The sequence below is a fragment of the Pelobates fuscus genome, chromosome 12 (assembly GCF_036172605.1).
Source record: "Pelobates fuscus isolate aPelFus1 chromosome 12, aPelFus1.pri, whole genome shotgun sequence".
NCBI lineage: Eukaryota > Metazoa > Chordata > Amphibia > Anura > Pelobatidae > Pelobates > Pelobates fuscus.
Window position 1 is genome coordinate 113,791,972 of NC_086328.1, and position 22,034 is coordinate 113,814,005.

Below are 22,034 nucleotides of genomic sequence, written 5' to 3' on the forward strand. Positions count from 1 at the left end.
ACACGCACTGCTGCTTTTTTTTATCCAAGAAAGCTATTCCAGTCTCCTGCAAAAGTTACTACATATAGGTTTGGCTTCCTAGAAACTGTAATTTGTCATTTATGCAAAATCTGTTTTCAAAACTGAAACTACAAAGCAGCAGCCATATCTTCCAGAAGATCATATAGGAGGTAACAGCTGTGCTAATAATTACTCAGCCGCTCCAGTTACAGCATCGGCATCAGACAAGTTTGATCAAGTAAGCATTTCTTCATTCTGAAGTCAATAGAATAAGTACCATTAAAGGGTCACTATAGTCACCAAAATAATTTTAGCTTCATGAAGTGGTTTTGGTGTATGGATCATGCCCCTGCAGTCTCACTGCTCAATTCTCTGCAGCCCTAGTCACACCTCCCCTCATGTGACACCATGACTTCCTAAACACTTCCTGTAAAGAGTGATCTAATGTTTACACTTCCTTTATTGCAAATTCTGTTTAGATGTTCATATCTCCTGCTCTGTAAATAGCTTGCTAGACTCTGCAGGAGCTGCCGGAATATGATTAAAGTTCAATTTACAGAGCAGGAGACAACATTTTTTAAAGTAAGTATCATTTGATTGGAAATTAAACCATTTTGTTTTCATGTAGGCTGTGTGAGTCACAGCCAGGGGAGGAGTGGATAGGGCTGTATAAAGAGAAACAAAAGTGATTTAACTCATAAATGGCAGATAATTGACCAGTGAAATGTCAGAGGCATGATCTATACACTAAAACTGCTTCATTAGGCTAAAGTTTTGGTGACTATAGTGTCCCTTTAAGTTTGGCAAATAACATCTAGCTAGGCTATGATTAACTTTTATATTATTATTATTATTATTATTATTATATTAACTTAAATTAAAGGGAAACTATAGGCACCCAGACCACTTCAGCTCATTGAGTGGTCTGGGTGCAGTGTCCCAGCACCCTTAGCCCTGAGCAGGTAATTATTAACTACCTGTTAGTTTTTTTTTATAAACTGCAATAATTACCTGTTAGGGTTAACGTCTCCTCTAGTGGCTGTCTACCAGGGGGGGGGAGAGGGCGGGGGGAATCTGCCCATATACATAAAGTGAAAAGTAGTGTGGTCCGGGCACTCAAGGCCACTTAAAAAGCAGTTGTATTAGAACAAAACAGAAATAGCAACATTTTGACCCACAAGAGGGTCTTAGACAAGCTAACACCAAAGTGCTTAAAACACTAATATATAGGGTATAGAATTAAACAACAATACATTCAATACAATGTGTTACAATTCAAATAGTAATTAACTAACAGACAATCGATTATTAAATTAATGATGCACAGCCAGATCCAAAGGAAAGAAAAAATACATATGAAAACACCTGTCGAGATCGAAAGCTACTGCAGATGTTTATTACACTTGTGAATGGGGAGAAATTTTGTTTCTGCCGAATCATTTTTTTTCAAAGATAGAAGATTATTCAGGACACTGGATATCAGTTTGGCTCGACTGAATGTCGATTCGAGAACTGAATCCGGATAACAAACCAAAAAGACGAGAAAGTAGAACAATCATTAAAGTATGCAGATAATATAACAGTGTGTATATATTTTGCAGTAAGCTGATTTCCAACCATCTGTTAGTAACCAGCAGCGGGAAAAATATAAATTTATATAGATGTTTTTACTGCTCCTCCTATTTCTCCTTAATTGCTCACTTCTCACTTGATCTGTGAGTAAAATCAAAATGTAGTGACTGTCCCCAATCATCTGTGTTTTTGGTGCCACAAGCATAATTCAGAATATGGAGCCACTCCTGATCACGCTCTCTGGTTCTTGCTTTCAAATCTCTACATAATGCTGCTCCCCTCTATCTATCCTCCCTAATAGGCATGTGCATGGGGAAAATATTCGGCTCGGATCGGCATTCCGAAATTCGGGACTTCGGCAACTTCGGCACTTCGGAATTTCGCCACTTCGGATCCTGGACACTTCAGAAATTCGGCACTTCGGCACTTCAGAACTTCGGAACTTCGGCACTTCGGCAAATTTCGGCATTTCGGGACTTTTGTTGCAGCCGCTTGGTAGATAACTCCCTAATTCCCACGGTATTAGGGAGTTATCTACCAAAAGGCTGAAAGACCTAAATTGGTCTTTCAGCCAAATTTACTAATACTAAGTAAAAATTACTTAGTATTAGTAAATTGTGCCCCTACTCGCAATACTGCGAGTAGGGGCATGTCTATTAAACAGTGAGCAGCCTGTGGCTGCTCACTGTTAAAAAAAAAATAATAAAAAAAGGGTCTCCCCTCCCTGAGCGGGTGGGGGCCCTAAAGTAAAAAAGGGGGGAAGACCTATTGTCCTCCCCACCGGCCCCCACCCCTGAGCGGCGGTGGGGGCCCTAAATAAAAGTTTGGGGGGACATAATGTCCTCCCCCTGGCCCCCAACCCTGAGCGGTGGGTGGGGGCCCTTAACAAGAATAAGGGGGGGCCTAATGTCCTCCCCTGCTGGCCCCCACCCCTGAACGGTAGGTGGGGGCCTAAACAAGAATAAGGGGGGGGACCTATTGTCCTCCCCCTGGCCCCCACCCCTGAGCGGTGGGTTGGGGCCCTAAATACAAATTGGGGGAGACCTGATGTCCTCCCCCCTGGCCCCCACCCCTGAGCCCTCGCAGGGTAAAAATTGATTAAAAAAAATTGCGCTCGTTTTTTTTTTTTTAATTGCGTCGGTTATTGTGGATATTTATTTGGCTGATAAAAGATTTTAGAAGAAAGAAAACATTGAATGGTAAGTTTATTTTTTATTTTTACAGGTACTTAGTTAAATGGTCCCCCCTCATTATTTTTAGCATGAGGGGGGTAGATAGGAGTTTATTTTTTGGGGGAGGGGATGACTAGGGGTTTGGGGACCCCTAGTCACCTGGGGGGAGGGGGGTTCAATTTTCATTTAGGGCCCCCACCCACTGCTCAGGGGTGGGGGCCAGGGGGGAGGACATTAGGTCCCCCCCTTATTCTTGTTTAGAGCCCCCACCCACCGCTCAGCGGTTGTCGGCCAGGGGGAGGACATTAGGTCCCCCCCCAATTTGTGTTTAGGGCCGCCACCCACCGCTCAGGGGTGGGGGCCAGAGGGGAGGACATTAGGTCCCCCCAATTTGTATTTAGGGCCCCCACCCACCGCTCAGGGGTGGGGGCCAGGGGGGAGGACATTAGGTCCTCCCCCTTATTCTTGTTTAGGGCCCCACCCACCGCTCAGGGGTGGGGGCCAAGGGGGAGGACATTAGGCCCCCCCCCAATTTTTATTTAGGGACCCCACCCACCGCTTAGGGTGGGGGCCGGTGGGGAGGACAATAGGTCCTCCCCCCTTTTTTTACTTTAGGGCCCCCACCCGCTCAGGCAGGGGGGACCTTTTTTTTTTTTTTTTAACAGTGAGCAGCCACAGGCTGCTCACTGTTTAATAGACATACCCCTACTCGCGGTATAGCATGTAGGGGCTGAATTTTCTAATACTAAGTAATCTTTACTTAGTATTAGTAAATTTGGCTGAAAGACCAATTTAGGTCTTTCAGCCTTTTAGTAGATAGCTCCCTAATACCATGGGAATTAGGGAGTTATCTACTTATTCATTCCTGTCATTACATTAACTGACTAAGTAACTTACATTTTATATGAATGTGTGTTACTTGATTGTTGTAAGTGTTGCAAATGCTTACAGCTGAATCCTGGCTATGTTTGTATACTTTTTATTTAAAATTGTATACAATGTAACATTCTTCTTCTTTCACTGGGTAAGTATATTCGTACTTAGGCAATACTGTGCTTTGGAACTTTGGCACTTTGACACCTCGGAACTTCGGCAACTTCGGAACTTCGGCACTTCAGCAATTCGGCACTTCGGCACTACTACACTTTGGAAATTCGGTAATTTCGGCACTTCGGAACTTCAACAATTCAGCACTTCGGCACTTCAACTATTCGGACATTCGGAAGCACCCGAATGTCCGAATTACCTGAAATTCGGCCAAATTTTAATTTGGACCGAAACGAATTGCACATGTCTACTCCCTAATACACAAGTATGTCCCGTCTAGGCCCCTGCGCTCTGCCAAAGACCTGCGGCTATTCTCTGTCCGTACTCCCAGCTCTGATGCTTGCCTTCAAGACTTCTCTAGGGCTGCACTGTTCCTGTGGAACTCTCTTCCCTTTTCCGTTAGACGCTCACCCAGTCTCCACTCCTTCAAGAAATCATTAAAAACTCACTTTTCACAAAAGCATATCAATTAAACTGTCATTAAAAAAACAAAAAAAAACACACAAATTCTTCATTGAGCACTATTCTACCAATCTACTTCCCTAATACTTCCCTTACCTTTTGTGTCACTCTAACCCACTCCCTCTAGCATGTAAGCTCACTGAGCAGGGCCCTTAATCCCTCTGTTCCTTTGGGTCAAACTTGTCTGGTTACAATTACATGTTTGTTAGTCCACCCACTGTAAAGCGCTACAGAAATTGTTGGCACTATATAAACATAGTAATAATAATAATATTGCCCAGTTTGGTCACTACATATTTTGGGTATATTACGGCTCAGAATTTAGCCCAAAGTTGTCCGAACTGCATTTTGTTCTGAAACGCATGTCCAATCAATTGTTGATTGCTGGGGAAAAAAAATGGCTGCTCCCAGAAGTATTGTTTTAAACCAGACTCATTTAAATTAAAGGACTACCAGTCGGCACATAAAAAATCAATTGTCTGGAATAAGATGAAGTCAACTTTATTTTTTATTCTTTTTAAAAGCTGGTGTGGGGGGCGGAGCCGAACGCCGACCAAGATGGCCAGAGCTCCATGCCAGGCCCAAAATCAGTGCACTTAGAGCATGCAGGAGTACAAAATCTCTAGTGGCAGCATTTCAAGATATACACATTTTTGTGGATATCTCCCTGGCTACACTAACAGCAAGGAGGACTTTACCCCTGTAACAGCTATGCTGGGAAAGCACCAATTCCCCTATAGATGGGGGTTCCCCACCCGGTTCTTAATCTCTCGTAATGGGCAGACAACCTCGATATTAACCCCAGAGGAAGGTCTAATGCTCATGAAGAAATGGGACATCCAGCCAGCGGTTACGCCTACAGCATCTGTCAAACTCAACCCGCTCTCACCGGTATGGAAAAGAACGAGACGCTAGACTTACTCATGAATGTCACTTGTAAATAGTTTTCATCAGTTGTTACTCACTCTCTGATCCCCTGAGGACTTTGCTCAGACGAAGGTCAATTACGGCCTCAACGGGCTTTACTGAGATCAAGACACAGCGGAAGTGCCCAACTATTGAGGTATTGTCCACGAGCTTCAATAAACACTGCAGCATATAACCAAGAGCACTCAGGAGTACAGTAAAGTATAGTAATGACTGGGGGCGGCCCTGGTTTTACACCCAGGGGAGAGCGGTAAAATTAGTATGAAAAAAAGGTGACTTAATACCCTAAGCTTCACTGTGTTTTCAATGTGTTTTCGTTCATGTTTAGTTTTAATTTGTGATGTGTGAATCAAAGTTCAGTTGTAATGCATGCTTTTCGAGTTGGGACATGGTAAAGAAGTGGTTAAATGTGCAGATCCGCCTGTGTGGGGTGTGGCAAGCTGTGACATTACACCAAAAAAGTACACCTTGAACCCCACAGGGAACTGGGTGTCACACCCAGTACAGTCAAATCCAAAACGTAATCAACACACTACTTACAGGAGCAGTTCTCTACTGCTACTGTCTTCTCTACAGCAACTTTTCTCTTTCGTCTTTCTTTTCTATTCTCCTCCTCATTAATGCAGGGGTGGGCAGAGGGAGGAGGGCTGAGGGTATAACCTGGTATAAAGTATCAGCAAGCACTGACCAAGCAAAATTGTATGCGAATAGTGTCACATAATGTCAAGAGGTTGAATTCCCCTTCAAAACGTCATGCCCTATACAAGGAACTTAAAAAACTCCAGGGTGACATAGTGTACCTGCAAGAGACCCACTCTCGTAAATCTGACCCTTGTAGGTTTGGTATCAAACAATTCCCCTATCAGTTTCACGCAACTTCAGACACCAAGTCAAAAGGCGTGTCTATGCTGATTAGTAACCAACTCTCAATTTTCACTTAGTAAAAAAGTCGCAGACCAGCAGGGAAGATTTTTTATCATAGTAGCCAGAATCAACAAAGTCATATACAGGTGATACTCAAAAAATTAGAATATCGTGCAAAAGTTCATTTATTTCAGTAATGCAATGTAAAAGGGGAAACTAATATATGAAATAGACGCATTACATGCAAAGCAAGATAGTTCAAGCCGTGATTTGTCATAAGGGCGATGATTATGGCTTACAGCTCATGAAAACCCAGAATCCACAATCTCAGTAAATTAGAATATTCCATGCAATCAATAAAAAAGGAGTGTACATAGAACAATATTGGACCTCTGAAAAGTATAAGCATGCATATGGACTCAGGACTTGGTATAGCGGCCTTCAAAATGATGCTACTGCATTTCTTGTTCCGTTCCCTGCCTGTGGTCCTACTTTACCCAGCTGCAAAGACACATTGACTGGTTCATTACTGGCCAATTTAAAGCTCGCAACCCCAAATTCATTGCCAGGAAGTTGGGGGACGGGGAGTGAGGAGACCAGACATACGTACCTTTTACCTAGCCCCACTCCTCAATCATGCCATAGATGCACACAACTCCACAGCCACACCTCAGTGGGTGGAGATTAAGTCCCATTTGTCTTTAGCTGAGGAGCTCCAGTATCTAATGGCACCCAGGTCCAATGGTACCCAGGTCCAATGATGAGAAACATTCTACTCACCATGTTTACGATGCTTAAGGCTTTTGGTGGCCACACAGCCAGGTTTTCCTCCTGGAACCCAGTCTCATTAGCTACACCACTCAGATGCTTTAAATACTTTGCCCATATGTTTGACAGCAGGGGGGTGGGAAGACAGGGAGTGGAGATGGTTTGACTGCCTACTCCCAATTTCGGTCGAATTATAACTTACCCCAGATGACTTACTTACAATATTTGCAAATAAAATCCCTACTAAGACACGTTACGCAAACTAGGTCAACTGAGCTGCCCAAAGTGCAACACATATCCAATATACAGAAAATGTGCATGGGTCTCACACCACAAAAGAAGGTTATATCAGTCTGCTACAATACACTACTATGGGATGCCAAACACCCTTTACCAAAATATACTAAGGATTGGGGGAAAGAACTGGGCCTGGCGATTTCTGATACCGCCTGGACCCGTGCCTTTATGATACACAAATCACTCACAAAATGCAATTCTCCTTTTGAATTTGTTACGAAAATTGCTACTAGATGGTACCTTACATTGGCATGGTTAGCACATATGTTCCAAACACATCAGACAAATTCTGGAGGTGTGCATCATAAAGAGGAACCATGTTAAACACCTGGTGGGAGTGCGCAATAATAAGACACTTTTGGGAATTGATCACCACACTCATCTCAGAGGTTCTAAAAATCCCAGGGGACAACATCTTCAGAATTCTTTCTCCTGTTAATGTTCCCAGAAAACATGAACAGACAACAAGGGGCCTTGACGTTTTACATACTGATCGCCGCTAGCTTATTGTTGGCTAGAAATGGAAATCCACAAGTACCCACACATTAGATGAAGTGGTTCAGCAGGTAGCCATTTACGGGCAATATGAGAAAATGGCCCACCTGAGCTCCAGCAGGTTCAACAAGTGGTTAAAGGTTTGGAATGCATGGGAGGCATGGTTGGGAGACCAAGGTATATCACAACACTAGTAACCCCTGGGGTCAAAGATCCGTGACCAAAGAACCAGGTTAGATATTACCCCCCAAAAAACAAAACACCACAAGCAACAAAAAGTTGAACCCTCAACACCATCCACCAAAACCCTCGCTCACTTGCTCCATCATCACGCCCCACAGGGGTATACCTCTTATTTGGAACTCACCCGCTATTCTCTACTTTCTCTCTATCTCTCGTTTCTCTTCTATTAGACTTACTATCTTCTAATCCAGCTGAGTGCTGGGTAACTCTGCAAAACTGGTGGACTCAAGGGTAAGGCATCATACGACAGGTTCGCCAGAGACGGCTCAAGATTGGCCCTGAATACATATTTCTATACAAGGTGATGCATAGACACCAGACATAGACGCTAGAGGAATTGGCAGTACACCACGTAACAATAAATCAGGTTTACACTGTGCATTTTGTACCATGCTGACATCTGCCGTAGCAGGGTGCATGTTGGGTGGGTTGACCAGTTTATGCCCATGGAACAAGCTGTATATTCATGTCGAGCACCTGCCTTATCCATAGGTTTATGTTTTTGTTTCTGTTTATACTGACCGTTTATACTGACCGTGTTATGTATCTGACTCACCGGAATAAAGACATTTTTAAAAAAGATGCGTTTTAAGATCATTTTTGGTAGGTAAAACCTGTGGCGTACTGCACAAACCTGTTTTATATTGAGTTTTTTTTTTGTAACAAATGTGTTCTGAATATATGAATAAAAGTTGTGAGAGTAAAACTTCTACTGTTCTAAATGGTCGTACGCATGTGATTAAGGGGGCAGTTCTAAACGTCAACAGAGGAAACATCATATCTTCAACCCCAACAGAGGTAATGTCTCAAGCAAAATGTCAGGCTAGCCGGCTGCAGCTGATATCATAGCCCAAGGCTGGATACTAAATGTTAACAATGTCTCAATGCTCTCCTTCTCAGCTGAGAAGCGTGAGAAAACTCGTAATGGCTCATTGAGAAGAAGAAAAAAAAAACACAGTACAATAGTCGGGGAACTCCACCTAAATGACAAGTCGAAACACGTAATAAAGCAGCCTTTACTGTCCTAGGCAAAAATCAGCAGCCTACTTGTCTTGGAAATTGGAAATAGGAGAACTGGTAACTACCGCCCCTGTAAGTTAACAATGCACACCGCTCCCCTCAGAACAAAGAAAGAAAGACAATCCCCTGTAGATGTATGGACGCAATGGAGCGAAGGAGTTATTTTCCGTGAAAAAAGTACATTCTTGGCAATATTTCTCAGGCTTGTAGAATGTCTGTAAATTACGGAGGATTTGCTTTGAAGAAAGACATTAGTTAATGGTTCTCTGCAATATGCCTTGTAATATTACACCTTTGGACCTTTTACTGCCTTTGAGGTATAATATAATTTAACATTTTTTTGCAAGTCTATTTTAAAACTATTTTAATAAGCATGTATGAGTCATGTCAGGTAAAGTATATTTGATAACTATACTTGAACTCTTTATGTGGGGTAAAAGGGTAATAGCTGCTGGGATTTACCCTTGTGAAACCGGGTGTTGGTTTGACCAAAGGAAACAAAAATCCTAATGATATTATTTACATTATTGCTTGACCTACTACAACAGGCTGTCCCACCATTTGTATGCCTCATGGGGCACTTGTTATATACAGAGCAGCATTAACTATAAAATGACTGTAGGCAGCTGCCTAGGGTCCTGGGGATAGAGAGGGCCCTAGCTTGGCCCAATACAACATCACTATGTGAAGAATAAAGAGGGGGCCCTAAACTAGTAACTCGCCTGTGGCCTTGTGGGATACTAATCTTTCTCTGTTTACATACCGCTCTAGTGACCCTATTTAGGAGTCATTATTTTGGGCTCAAATCCCTTTGTCCCTCTTTTCTATCCTATTGAACTCTGAGTGCTTTCCTATGGGCGGTTTGAATGCGTGCACGGCTCTTGCAGCGCATGCGCAATCGGCGCTGATGTCGTCAGGAGGAGGAGAGTTCCCGGCGCTAGAGAAAGGTAAGTGGCTAATGGGGTTTTAAGCCCTTCAGCCTTGCGGGAGGGGGGTCATCAGGGTGGGAGGGACCTAACGACTACATAGTGCCAGGAAAACAAATTTGTTTTCCTGGGTCTATAGTGGTCCTTTAATAATTCAATTTTTGAAGGAGATCCAGTCACACAGCCACATGTGACTAACTTGGTTGGCTGTCAGGCCCTGCGCGCAAGTGTTTTTTGTTGTTTTTTTATTAACCCCTGCACTGACATTCCGTATATAAGACAAGTCCCAATTTTAGGCGGAATCTTTTTTGAAAAAAATATAGACTTTTACATGGAAAAATATGGTACATTTTAACTACATAAATTGTTATTAGTAAGTCACCTAATATACAGTGGGACCTCGGTTTACGAATTTAATGCGTTCTCCGGGATGTTTTCTTATTGCAAAACATTTGTAAACCAAAACGCGGTTTCCTATAGGAATGCATTAAAAACCAATTAATCCGTTCTGGAGGTCAGAAAAAAAGTCAAACTGAGCTGGCATGGAAACCAACCCACAATGCAAACACACAATAAAAGGCATGCAAACGACAAAGCTCAGCTCCCTCCCTTTCCACAGCTTGAGAAATGCACCAAAAAGTCCCAAAACAACTGCAAACTATTTCCAGAATGGCTCCAAAACTCAATGCAAAAGCCGCTCCAACACCTCCACACTCGATCCCACGTGCTACCCACAGGCAGTGATGTATTTAGGATTTGTGCTGCCCTAGGCAGGACGGTGCTCAGGCACCCCCCCTAATTTAAATTTCCCCCGCCCCTTCCTGTCAAGGCCGCACTTTGACTGACGCTCACTCACTGACAGACGCACACACTCACTGATAGATGCATACACTCATTGACAGACACACACTCTCATATACACTGACAAACAATGACATACACACACTCACTAATTTGACACACTGATAGACAGACATACACTTACTCGGACACACACTCACTGACAGAGGCATGCACTCACTGACCGACACACACACACACAGACTGACCGACACACACACACATTCACTGACAGACACACACTCACTGACACACACACTCACTCACTCACTCACATTCACTGACCCACACACTCACTGACAGATACACACTCACTCAAATTCACTGACACACACATTCACATTCAGACACACATTCACTGACACACACACACACTCACATTCACTGACACACACTCACACACACACACACACACACATTTCCCCCACTCACTATTATAAATTATTTTTTTTAAATTGACATCCATCCAGCCTCCCAACGTTTGGGATAGCTGGGTGGATTTCTCACCTGGGGTCCAGTGGGTCTGCTGGGCAGGGAGGTGGACGAATGTGCAGGTAGGCAGGCAGACTGGCGGGCGCTCTAGGTTTTCAGCGAGGGAGCACTTTCCCCTGAGCTCTCTGCTCAGCTCCCTTGCACGCTGCAGAGTGATGCCGGGAGCCGGAATATGACGTCATATTCAGGCTCCCGGCATTACTGCGGGTCGCACAAGGGAGCTGAGCAGAGCACTCAGGGGAAAGTGCTCCCTCGCCACCCGCCCAGGAAACCACTGACCGCCTGCCCTGGGGGAGCCCAAAGGTGGCCAGCCGGCCAGCTCTTGCACTCCCATAAATCGAGGGAAAACAGGTATTTGCCTGCGCATTTGGGGGTGTCGTTTTTTGCTGCCCCCTGGAAATTGCCACCCAAGGTAATTTATGTCCCTGCCCACATGCTCCAGCATGCAGGGGGCGGTGCTATAAACCTCCCAGGTGCAATGCATCCTGGGGAAACTTGCTTTGTATTGTGAAAAAAAATTGTAAACCGAGACATTATTTTCAATGGATTTTCATTTGTAAACCGAAAATTATGTTAACCGAGGCGTTTGTAAACCGAGGTCCCACTGTATCTCAGAACAGCCTTGCCCCTAGCCTCACCCCAGCCACACCACTAAAATGAAATTGCCCCTCCTTGTCTACTTAAAATGTTCGAGGGTATGTGTTTATAGGTGACCTATATATGGAGGGGTTCGGTTCTTTGCTGAACCAGTTTAGTTACAACCTTGTTAGATGTAGTAGGAACAACATTGCTTTAAACATATGCCCTATTTCCCTATAAGTAAGAAAGCTGTAATAAAATAATCCCTCTTTTTAAACATAGTTTGGCTGGTGAGTTTCTATCTGGTGGGTGAGGAAGGCATCAACAAAGCCCACCAGATACACTGTGTCCTAACATAGAATGTTCTAGGACAGTACTGCTAGCTCAGCTTATATGTGTATCACTGAATACTATGGACTGTATTGGAAGCACTTGGCAGTAACACAAAAGGATATGTCCATTGAAATGAGAATGTTTTAAAGGCACACTCCTGGCACTCGAAATATATCATCTTATTGAATTGGTTATGGTGTCTGAAGTCCCCTGGCGCTATCCCTCCACTCAGTGTTAAATCATATTTGAGCTGTTTAAAACTGAATGAGGGTTTCTGGCCAAGCTGACTCCTTATAGCCCGGCCCTTAGTGTGGCTAAGGCAGAGATCACGCACTTCCTTCTAGCCATAACAATTCCTACCAGCAGTGGGCACTGTGATAGGCTGAAAGCAGTCAGCTGACTCTCTCTGCCAATCATAGCTGCCCACTGCTGCTCATTATTATTATTTTATTATTTAAATAACGCCAGCAAATTATGTAGCACTGTACAATGGGTGGTCTAATACTTCTTCATTAGCCCAAGTAACACAAAGTGGAAGCTAAAATAAAAATAAAGAGGTTTGCCTTGACGTGGCAGGTGGGCTTGCACCTAATGGCCATTGGAGTTGAAAAAAAACTATAATAATATCAAATATATATAAAAAAGGCAAAAAAGCACATTTGTACCCAGGGTGGGGATCTTTAGTCAAATAGCAGCTGTAAGAATCTACTCTTAATAGCAATCTGGGCATAATCGTCTCCTATATCTTTAACCTCCGCACTACCAGAAATCTACAAGGAAAAACTGAAAGGAACGTGTCTACTATTGGGATGAGATTACTCTCTGCTTGCTTGACTTGTCACCAGAGCAGAGGCGTCGCAACCCTTGATGTCACAAAGTTCGAAAATGTGCAGGTACTGGCCAAGAACCTTGGTCAGATCTTTTTGGCAGACTAACCATTTTCAGCACTAAAATAAATAAATAACATAGGTCACGTAAACTGGAGAGGGATAGAGAGATAGAAAGAGCTGAATTTCTACTTCAAATATCATCTCTCTTGCAAAACGAGACATGGTGTTGTGTGTCCACAGTAAACTAAACTTTAATTCACCCAGCCAGTTTTCATATTCCTTACTTCTCTTTGTGGTTCTGAATGTCTTTGAAGAGCTGAACAAAGCAAGTGAAGCTTAATGGAATCTGTTCTGTCATTAGTAAACAAAAAAGGAAGGAAGCACATTTCAAGTGGAATAATTGAGCCTCCTGCATCTCTGTATGCATGCCAAGGGCAAAATAGGTCTCAGCTTAACACAAACGTGCCACGCGACACGTGATGTACAGTTTAGGTGCAGCTTGTGTTATTAGAAAATGCTTCCCAGTGTTCATGTCTTCCTCTCCTTATATAAAATATTAGTCATGGGGTGCCAAAAAGGTAGATCCCCAGATGTTGTAGAACTACAGATCCCATGATGCTTTGCATGCATTTAGAATGCCTTTACAATAACAGAGCATCATGGAAGCTGTAGTTTTAAAACATCTGGGGATCTACCTTTTGGGCACCCCTATATTAGTCTGTCGGTCTCTTACAGTCACCTAAGGGCGTAGCATAGGGCAATAGGGGCAAGTTACATAGTTACATAGTTACATAGCTGAAAAGAGACTTGCGTCCATCAAGTTCAGCCTTCCTCACATATGCTTTTGCTGTTGATCCAAAAGAAGGCAAAAAACCCAGTCTGAAGCGCTTCCAATTTTGCAACAAACTAGGAAAAAATTCCTTCTTGACCCCCAAATAGCAGTCAGATGTCTCCTTGGATCAAGCAGCTATTACCCCACTAATTAGAAATTGTATCCCTGTATGTTATGTTTTTGCAAGTATTTATCCAATTGCAATTTAAACATCTGTATAGACTCTGACAAAACCACCTCTTCCGGCAATGAATTCCATATCCTTATTGCTCTTACTGTAAAAAAAACCTTTTCTTTGCCTTAGATGTAATCTCCTTTCTTCAAGCCTAAATGACCTTGTGTCCTATGTATAGCCCTGTTTATGAATAGATTTCCAAATGTGTACCCTTCCTTTGATTAAAATGTTGTCAGGACAGGACAGAACATTTATTCACTAAACTCAGTACAGTACTTTGGTAAATTAAATACAAATGAAAAAAAAAAAAAACAGTTTTGCCAATCGGATTTAAATTGTAAAAAATTGTAGTTTAGTCAACAACGCTGTGGTTTTGTGTGTGCGCTGTTCCTCAATCTGTATTTTGTATTTTTTTACCTTTACGGCAGTACCACTACTGAGAAATGCATGCTCTGGTTTTATGTCTTTAAGTTTTATGTATGTGAATGTTTTTTTTAATTACCGTACGTTGTTATGGTGCCTGGGTGTACCATTAAGCTTTTTATTTTTGTAGGAAATCGGACGCTGTGTACACTTCCTTTCTACATCTGTCTTTTGTGTTTTAAATATAAACAAAGTAATGTTTAATGTAAACAGATCTCTTTTTTTCTTCTTTTTCCATCGTAATTCATGATGACATTAGCCTATTTAGTAACAACGAAAAACTTTGGTGCATTCTAAGACAGGGGGCGGGAAACTAGCAATGATTCAATGCTAGTTATACCATTTATAAAAATATAATGAGAAAAAAAAAAGTATTATCCCCATTTGTAATGTATTATATAGAAAATGCATACAAATATATATTGGAAAAATTTAAACAATTAAAGTGTGAAAACCGAGCTACTGTGTGTGGCGAGACAGTGACAGGGGACCTCCTTACACCATAACCTTAAAGCTGCAGTTATAATACACTGTGTGTGGGGAGATAGGGGACCTCCTTACACCATAACCTTATAGCTGCAGTTATAATACACTGTGTGCGAGGAGACAGGGGACCTGCTTACACCATAACCTTATAGCTGCAGTTATAATACACTGTGTGTGGGGAGACAGGGGATCTCCTTACACCATAACCTTAAAGCTGCAGTTATAATACACTGTGTGCGAGGAGACAGGGGACCTGCTTACACCATAACCTTATAGCTGCAGTTATAATACACTGTGTGCGAGGAGACAGGGGACCTGCTTACACCATAACCTTATAGCTGCAGTTATAATACACTGTGTGCGGGGAGACAGGGAACCTCCTTACTCCATAACCTTATAGCTGCAGTTATAATACACAGTGTGCGAGGAGTCAGGGGACCTGCTTACACCATAACCTTATAGCTGCAGTTATAATACACTGTGTACGAGGAGACAGGGGACCTCCTTACTCCATAACCTTATAGCTGCAGTTATAATACACAGTGTGCGAGGAGACAGGGGACCTCCTTACACCATAACCTTATAGCTGCAGTTATAATACACAGTGTGCGGGGAGACAGGGGACCTCCTTACACCATAACCTTATAGCTGCAGTCAGAGGCGGCTCTAGACTTTATGAGGCCTTAGGCGAAACGCAAACATGAGGCCCCACTAACAAAAAAAAGTGTCACATATACACATTGATGCACTGTCTACCTGTGTATGTGCCTGAGAGTGTGTCTAACAAAGAGTATCCTTGTGTGTGTGAATGCATGTCTCTGAACATGTTTGCGTTTTTGTCTGAGACCCTATGTGTATGGGGTAGCTGCTTGAAGTGTGTTGTGTGTATGGGGGGGGGGGAGAGGCGGGTGATGGTGAGAGGGGGGTGATGGTGTGGGGGTGATGGTGAGAGGGGGGTTGATGGTGAGAGGGAGAGGGGGGGTGATGGTGAGAGGGAGAGGGGGGTGATGGTGAGAGGGAGGGGGGTGATGGTGAGAGGGAGGGGGGTTGATGGTGAGAGGGAGGGGGGGTGATGGTGAGAGGGAGGGGGGGGTGATGGTGAGAGGGAGGGGGGGTGATGGTGAGAGGAAGAGGGGGGTGATGGTGAGAGGGAGAGGAGGGGTGATGGTGAGAGGGAGAGGGGGGGGGGTGATGGTGAGAGGGAGAGGGGGGGTGATGGTGAGAGGGAGAGGGGGGGTGATGGTGAGAGGGAGAGGGGGGTGATGGTGAGAGGGAGAGGGGGGGTGATGGTGAGAGGGAGGGGGGTTGATGGTGAGAGGGAGGGGGGTTGATGGTGAGAGGGAGGGGGGGGTGATGGTGAGAGGGAGGGGGGTTGATGGTGAGAGGGAGGGGGGGTGATGGTGAGAGGGAGGGGGGGTGATGGTGAGAGGGAGGGGGGGTGATGGTGAGAGGAAGAGGGGGGTGATGGTGAGAGGGAGAGGAGGGGTGATGGTGAGAGGGAGAGGGGGGGGGGTGATGGTGAGAGGGAGAGGGGGGGTGATGGTGAGAGGGAGAGGGGGGGTGATGGTGAGAGGGAGAGGGAGAGGGGGGTGATGGTGAGAGGGAGAGGGGGGGTGATGGTGAGAGGGAGAGGGGGGTGATGGTGAGAGGGAGAGGGGGGGTGATGGTGAGAGGGAGAGGGGGGGGTGATGGTGAGAGGGAGAGGGGGTGACGGTGAGAGGGAGAGGGGGTGATGGTGAGAGGGAGAGGGGGTTGATGGTGAGAGGGAGAGGGGGTTGATGGTGAGAGGGAGCGGGGGGTTGATGGTGAGAGGGAGCGGGGGGTTGATGGTGAGAGGGAGCGGGGGGTTGATGGTGAGAGGGAGCGAGGGGTTGATGGTGAGAGGGAGCGGGGGGTTGATGGTGAGAGGGAGGGTAATGGTAATGTGAGAGTGAGAGGGGGGGGTAATGTGAGAGTGAGAGGGGGGATAATGTGAGAGTGAGAGGGGGATAATGTGAGAGTGAGAGGGGGGATAATGTGAGAGTGAGAGGGGGGATAATGTGAGAGTGAGAGGGGGGTGATGCTGAGGGTGGTGGGGGGGTGTGATGCTGAGGGTGGTGGTGGGGGGTGATGCTGAGGGTGGTGGTGGGGGGTGATGCTGAGGGTGGTGGTGGGGGTGATGCTGAGGGTGGTGGTGGGGTGTGATGCTGAGGGTGATGCTGAGGGTGGTGGGGTGGTGATGCTGAGGGTGGTGGGGGTGGTGATGCTGAGGGTGGTGGGGGTGGTGAGGCTGAGGGTGGTGAGGGGTGTGATGCTGAGGGTGGTGAGGGGTGTGATGCTGAGGATGGTGGGGGGTGTGATGCTGAGGATGGTGGGGGGTGATGCTGAGGGTGGTGGGTGGTGAGGCTGAGGGTGGTGGGGGTGATGGTGAGGGTGGTGGGGGTGATGGTGAGGGTGAGGGTGGTGGGGGGTGAGGCTGGTGGGGGGTGAGGCTGGTGGGGGGAGGTGATGCTGAGGGTGGTGGGGGGTGATGCTGAGGGTGGTGGGGGTGATGCTGAGGGTGGTGGGTGGTGAGGGGTGATACTGAAGGTGGTGGGGGTGATGCTGAGGGTGGTGGGGTGTGATGCTGAGGGTGGTGGGGGGTGATGCTGAGGGTGGTGGGGGTGAGGCTGAGGGGGATGATGCTGAGGGGGGGTGGGGGGCAAGGCTGAGGGGGGCTGGGGGTGAGACTGAGGGGGGTGATGCTGAGGGTGGTGGGGGAAGTGGGGGCTAGGGGTGGTGAGGCTGAGGGTGGTGATGCTGAGGGTGGTGGTGGGGGGTGATGCTGAGGGTGGTGGTGGGGGTGATGCTGAGGGTGGTGGTGGGGTGTGATGCTGAGGGTGGTGGTGGGGTGTGATGCTGAGGGTGATGCTGAGGGTGGTGGGGTGGTGATGCTGAGGGTGGTGGGGGTGGTAAGGCTGAGGGTGGTGAGGGGTGTGATGCTGAGGGTGGTGAGGGGTGTGATGCTGAGGATGGTGGGGGTGTGATGCTGAGGATGGTGGGGGGTGATGCTGAGGGTGGTGGGTGGTGAGGCTGAGGGTGGTGGGGGTGATGGTGAGGGTGGTGGGGGGTGGTGAGGCTGAGGGTGGTGGGGGTGAGGCTGGTGGGGGGAGGTGATGCTGAGGGTGGTGGGGGGTGATGCTGAGGGTGGTGGGGGTGTGATGCTGAGGGTGGTGGGTGGTGAGGGGTGATACTGAAGGTGGTGGGGGTGATGCTGAGGGTGGTGGGGTGTGATGCTGAGGGTGGTGGGGTGATGGTGAGGGGGGTGAGGGTGGTGGGGTGATGGTGAGGCTGAGGGTGGTGGGGGTGAGGCTGAGGGGGATGATGCTGAGGGGGGTGGGGGGCGAGGCTGAGGGGGGCTGGGGTGAGGCTGAGGGGGGCTGGGGGTGAGACTGAGGGTGGTGATGCTGAGGGTGGTGGGGGTAGTGGGGGCTAGGGGTGGTGAGGTTGAGGGAGGTGGGGGGTTGAGGCTGAGGGGGGATGCGGTTGAGGCTGAGGGTGGTGGGGGTAGTGGTGAGGGTGGTGGGGGCTAGGGGTGGTGGGGGGTGATGGTGAGGGTGGTGGGGGCTAGGGGTGGTGAGGCTGAGGGTGGTGGGGGGTGAGGCTGAGGGGGGCTGGGGGTGAGACTGAGGGGGGTGATGCTGAGGGTGGTGGGGGTGGTGGTGGGGGGTGATGGTGAGGGTGGTGGGGGCTAGGGGTGGTGAGGCTGAGGGTGGTGGGGGTGATGAGGCTGAGGGTGGTGGTGGGGGGATGGTGAGGCTGGGGGTAAGGCTGAGTGTGGTGATGGTGACTGGGGGGGTGAGGCTGAGTGTTTTGGGGGGTGATGGGGAGGGAGAGCCTACCTTGATTTCCCTGGTGGTCCAGTGGGCTCCCTGGTGGTCCGGTGGCCACTGCTCTCAGTCTGCAGCTCTGCAGAGCTGCAGACCGAGTAGTCTCGCGAGATTTCAGAGCGTTGATTGGCCAAACGCTCTGATTGGCCAATTATCGCGAGTCACATGGTCTGCAGCTCTGCACACTGCGGAGCTGCAGACCAGTGTCTGCGATGGTGGCCGGGCAGCCAGGAGGGGCCTCGCACCCGGCGGCATACCGGGCAAGCCGCCGGGCCCCCTCCTGGTGTCAGGTCCTCGGTCAGTGACCGAGGACCTGACACACTCTGCCAAGAGACGGTTTAGGCGGCCGCGAGGCCCCCGCCAGCGCGAGGCCTTAGGCGGCCGCCTAAACCGCCTAATTAGAGAGCCGCCTCTGGCTGCAGTTATAATACACTGTGTGCAGGGAGACAGGGGACCTCCTTACACCATAACGTTATAGCTGCAGTTATAATACACTGTGTGCAGGAAGACAGGGGGCCTCCTTACACCATAACCTTATAGCTGCAGTTATAATACACTGTGTGCAGGGAGACAGGGGGCCTCCTTACACCATAACGTTATAGCTGCAGTTATAATACACTGTGTGCAGGGAGACAGGGGTCCTCCTTACACCATAACCTTATAGCTGCAGTTATAATACTCTGTGTGCTGGGAGACAGGGGACCACCTTACACCATAACCTTATAGCTGCAGTTATAATACACTGTGTGCAGGGAGACAGGGGACCTCCTTACACCATATCAAATTTAATAATTAAAGGTTACTCTTTCTTTTTTTTTTTTACTGAAAACTTACTGAAACGTATGGAAGGTCTGCCCAAAGTACAATTTTCTTGGCTACATCATTTATTTTTTGATCCTCAACATTTTCTTACCAGTTGAAGAATGCCAAAATAAGACATTAAATATCCAGAACCAGCTGTGTCCAGGCCAAAGAAATCAACAGAAGTGATGGGAAACATAATCATGAACAGACCTGAAAATATATAAAAATTTAATTAACATACTCAGAATAATCCTTAATTATAAACAGAATTCTGTTTAAAAGCAGGCATAGTTTAAGGAATTAAGAAAAAAATATTAAATATTGCTAGTGAATATTTCCTTTAATATTAGAAAAAAATATTTTGATCTGTTCTTTTTTTTATATTGAGAATATGCTGATAGAATAGATGGATATGATATACCTAGTCTGTATAGATCCAGAGCAATCTCCATCGAATTGCAAGTTTGTATATCTATCAAAGACATAAATTTTCAAATGTAATTCCATATAGCCCATCACTTATTTAGTCTCTGTCTGACCCATTGAGGGTACATAGTAAGTTAGTTGAATATATGGTAACCTTGGTTGGGCATATGGCAAGCTTGTTTGGATATATGATAAGCTTATTTGGATACATGGTAAGCTCGGTTAAATATATGGTAAGCTTGGTTGGGTATATGGTAAGCCTTGGTTGGATATATAATAAGTTTGGTTGGGTATATGGTAAGCTCTGTTGCATATATACTAAGCTTGGTTGGGTATATGGTAAGCCTCGTTGGGTTTATGGTAAGCTTGGTTGGGTATATGGCAAACTTGGCTGGATATATGGTAAACTCAGTTGGATATATGGTAAGCTTGGTTGCATATATGGTAAACTCGGTTGGGTATATGGTAAGCCAGGTTGGTTTCATGGTAAGCTCGATTGGATATATTGTAAGGTCATTGAGTATATGGTAAGCATGGATGGATTTTTGTAAGTTTGTTTGGATACATGGTAAGCTCGGTAGGATATAAAGTAAGCTCGGTTAGATATATATGGTAAGCTTGGTTGGATATACAGTATGCTCAGTTGGCTATATTATGTAGCCTTGGTTAGGTATTAGTAATCTTGGTTGGGTATATGGTAAGCTCATTTGGATATATGATAAGCTTGGTTGGATACAAGGTAAACTTGTTTAGATATATGATAAGCTTGGTTGGATATATGGTTGTACTAAATGCTCAAAATGAAACTGGCACCAATCGAGTAAATACCGCCACTGTCCATTTTATGAAATTATATAATATCTTTATTGCAAACTTTGTACAATCTCCAACTTGGTTTTGATAAAGTGCTTTGAGCACATAACATGTAGAACACTGTGAATGTGATTGTTAGGAGCACATTTAACCACTGTATGTTTGTCACGTTCTGTTCCTGGCTGCGGATCATTCTGGTGATGGCTTCTGGTATCCAGTACTCTTGTTACTATTCTTGTTTAGATTTTCTTGTTTTTTCTGGTTTTCTATTCTATGTCTGGTTTTCTTTATGCTGGGTTTTTCTGGGTTCATTTCTGTAATCCGTCCCTGGAATTCCCTGTCTCCAGGTTTCCTTTAAATGTTTGTTTTATGTTGCCACAACCGTTTGTTTTCCATCATTCCTTTTGTTTCAGTGTTCCTGCAGGCAGCTGCTCATGGCTTCTGCCCTTTCTTGCAGGTAAGTGCTATATATGTCTTCTTTGGTTGTTTTAGCATACATTAGGCAGTGTAGGACCTGCCAGATATGGGGTACATTGGCGTTGTTGGCAGGCTTATGCAATGTATGATCATATAATGTAACTAAATCCCCATGATTTTCATATATAGTGCTTCGTTATTTCTCCTCTTGTTTTACCTTGTATGTCTTGTCTTGTTTTATTTTGTCTTGTATTCCCAGTTCATGTACAGGTCTGTCCTGCCCTGTTCTTGTTTTCCTCATGTCTTGTGTACATGTTCTGGGTTCTGCTTTCTGTCCTGCTCCGGTTCTGGGTTCTCCTAGTTTTGTCTTGTTTTCATGTTTGGTGCCTATCTCTAGTCTTGCCTTGTTACTGTACTGGATACAATCTTGCTGCAGAGCCTCCCTATTCAGCTCCTGGGAGGTCTGCTTAATTCCTGCTCCTAGTTCCTGGGATCCGCATAAGCTGAATCAGGGTTCTGGTATGTGGCTGCACAAACGCTGATGCTCAACACCAGGGGGTGTGAGGTTACCCTGCACCAGACCCTGCCAATCCACCTCCACACTGTGACTCCTACTCTGAACATCAGGCATTCTGGGTCCCGGTCCTCGCACCGCTGCCCGGACAGTGTCTGGGTCCCGGGCACCGGACTGCCACACTGACAATGTTGAAGATGCCTCTTACCCTTATCCAAGTAGACGCTTTTGAAATGCTTGCTGGGGTGACTAGAACAGTGTAGGTTTATAAAAAAAAAAACACACACACTTAACTCCACAGCTGTAATGTGTCCAGGGCAATGTCATTTACCTACGAGTGCATCTGCTGAAGCACATCGTACAAGCACACGCATGAACGGGCATTCCTTCCATGCATGTTCTTACGCAAATGGGATTATGCGTGGAGAT

General features: G+C 46.0%; 1 protein-coding gene across 1 annotated transcript in view; it reads right to left on the reverse strand.

The window, feature by feature from the left end:
- Positions 1-22,034, reverse strand: part of SLC22A18 (solute carrier family 22 member 18) — a 78,364-nt gene that overhangs the window by 7,150 nt on the left and 49,180 nt on the right. Inside the window, exon 7 of the mRNA XM_063437824.1 lies at positions 19,545-19,645. Within this exon, the coding sequence (XP_063293894.1) occupies positions 19,545-19,645 (101 nt within the window). The remainder of the gene's footprint in view (positions 1-19,544; positions 19,646-22,034) is intronic.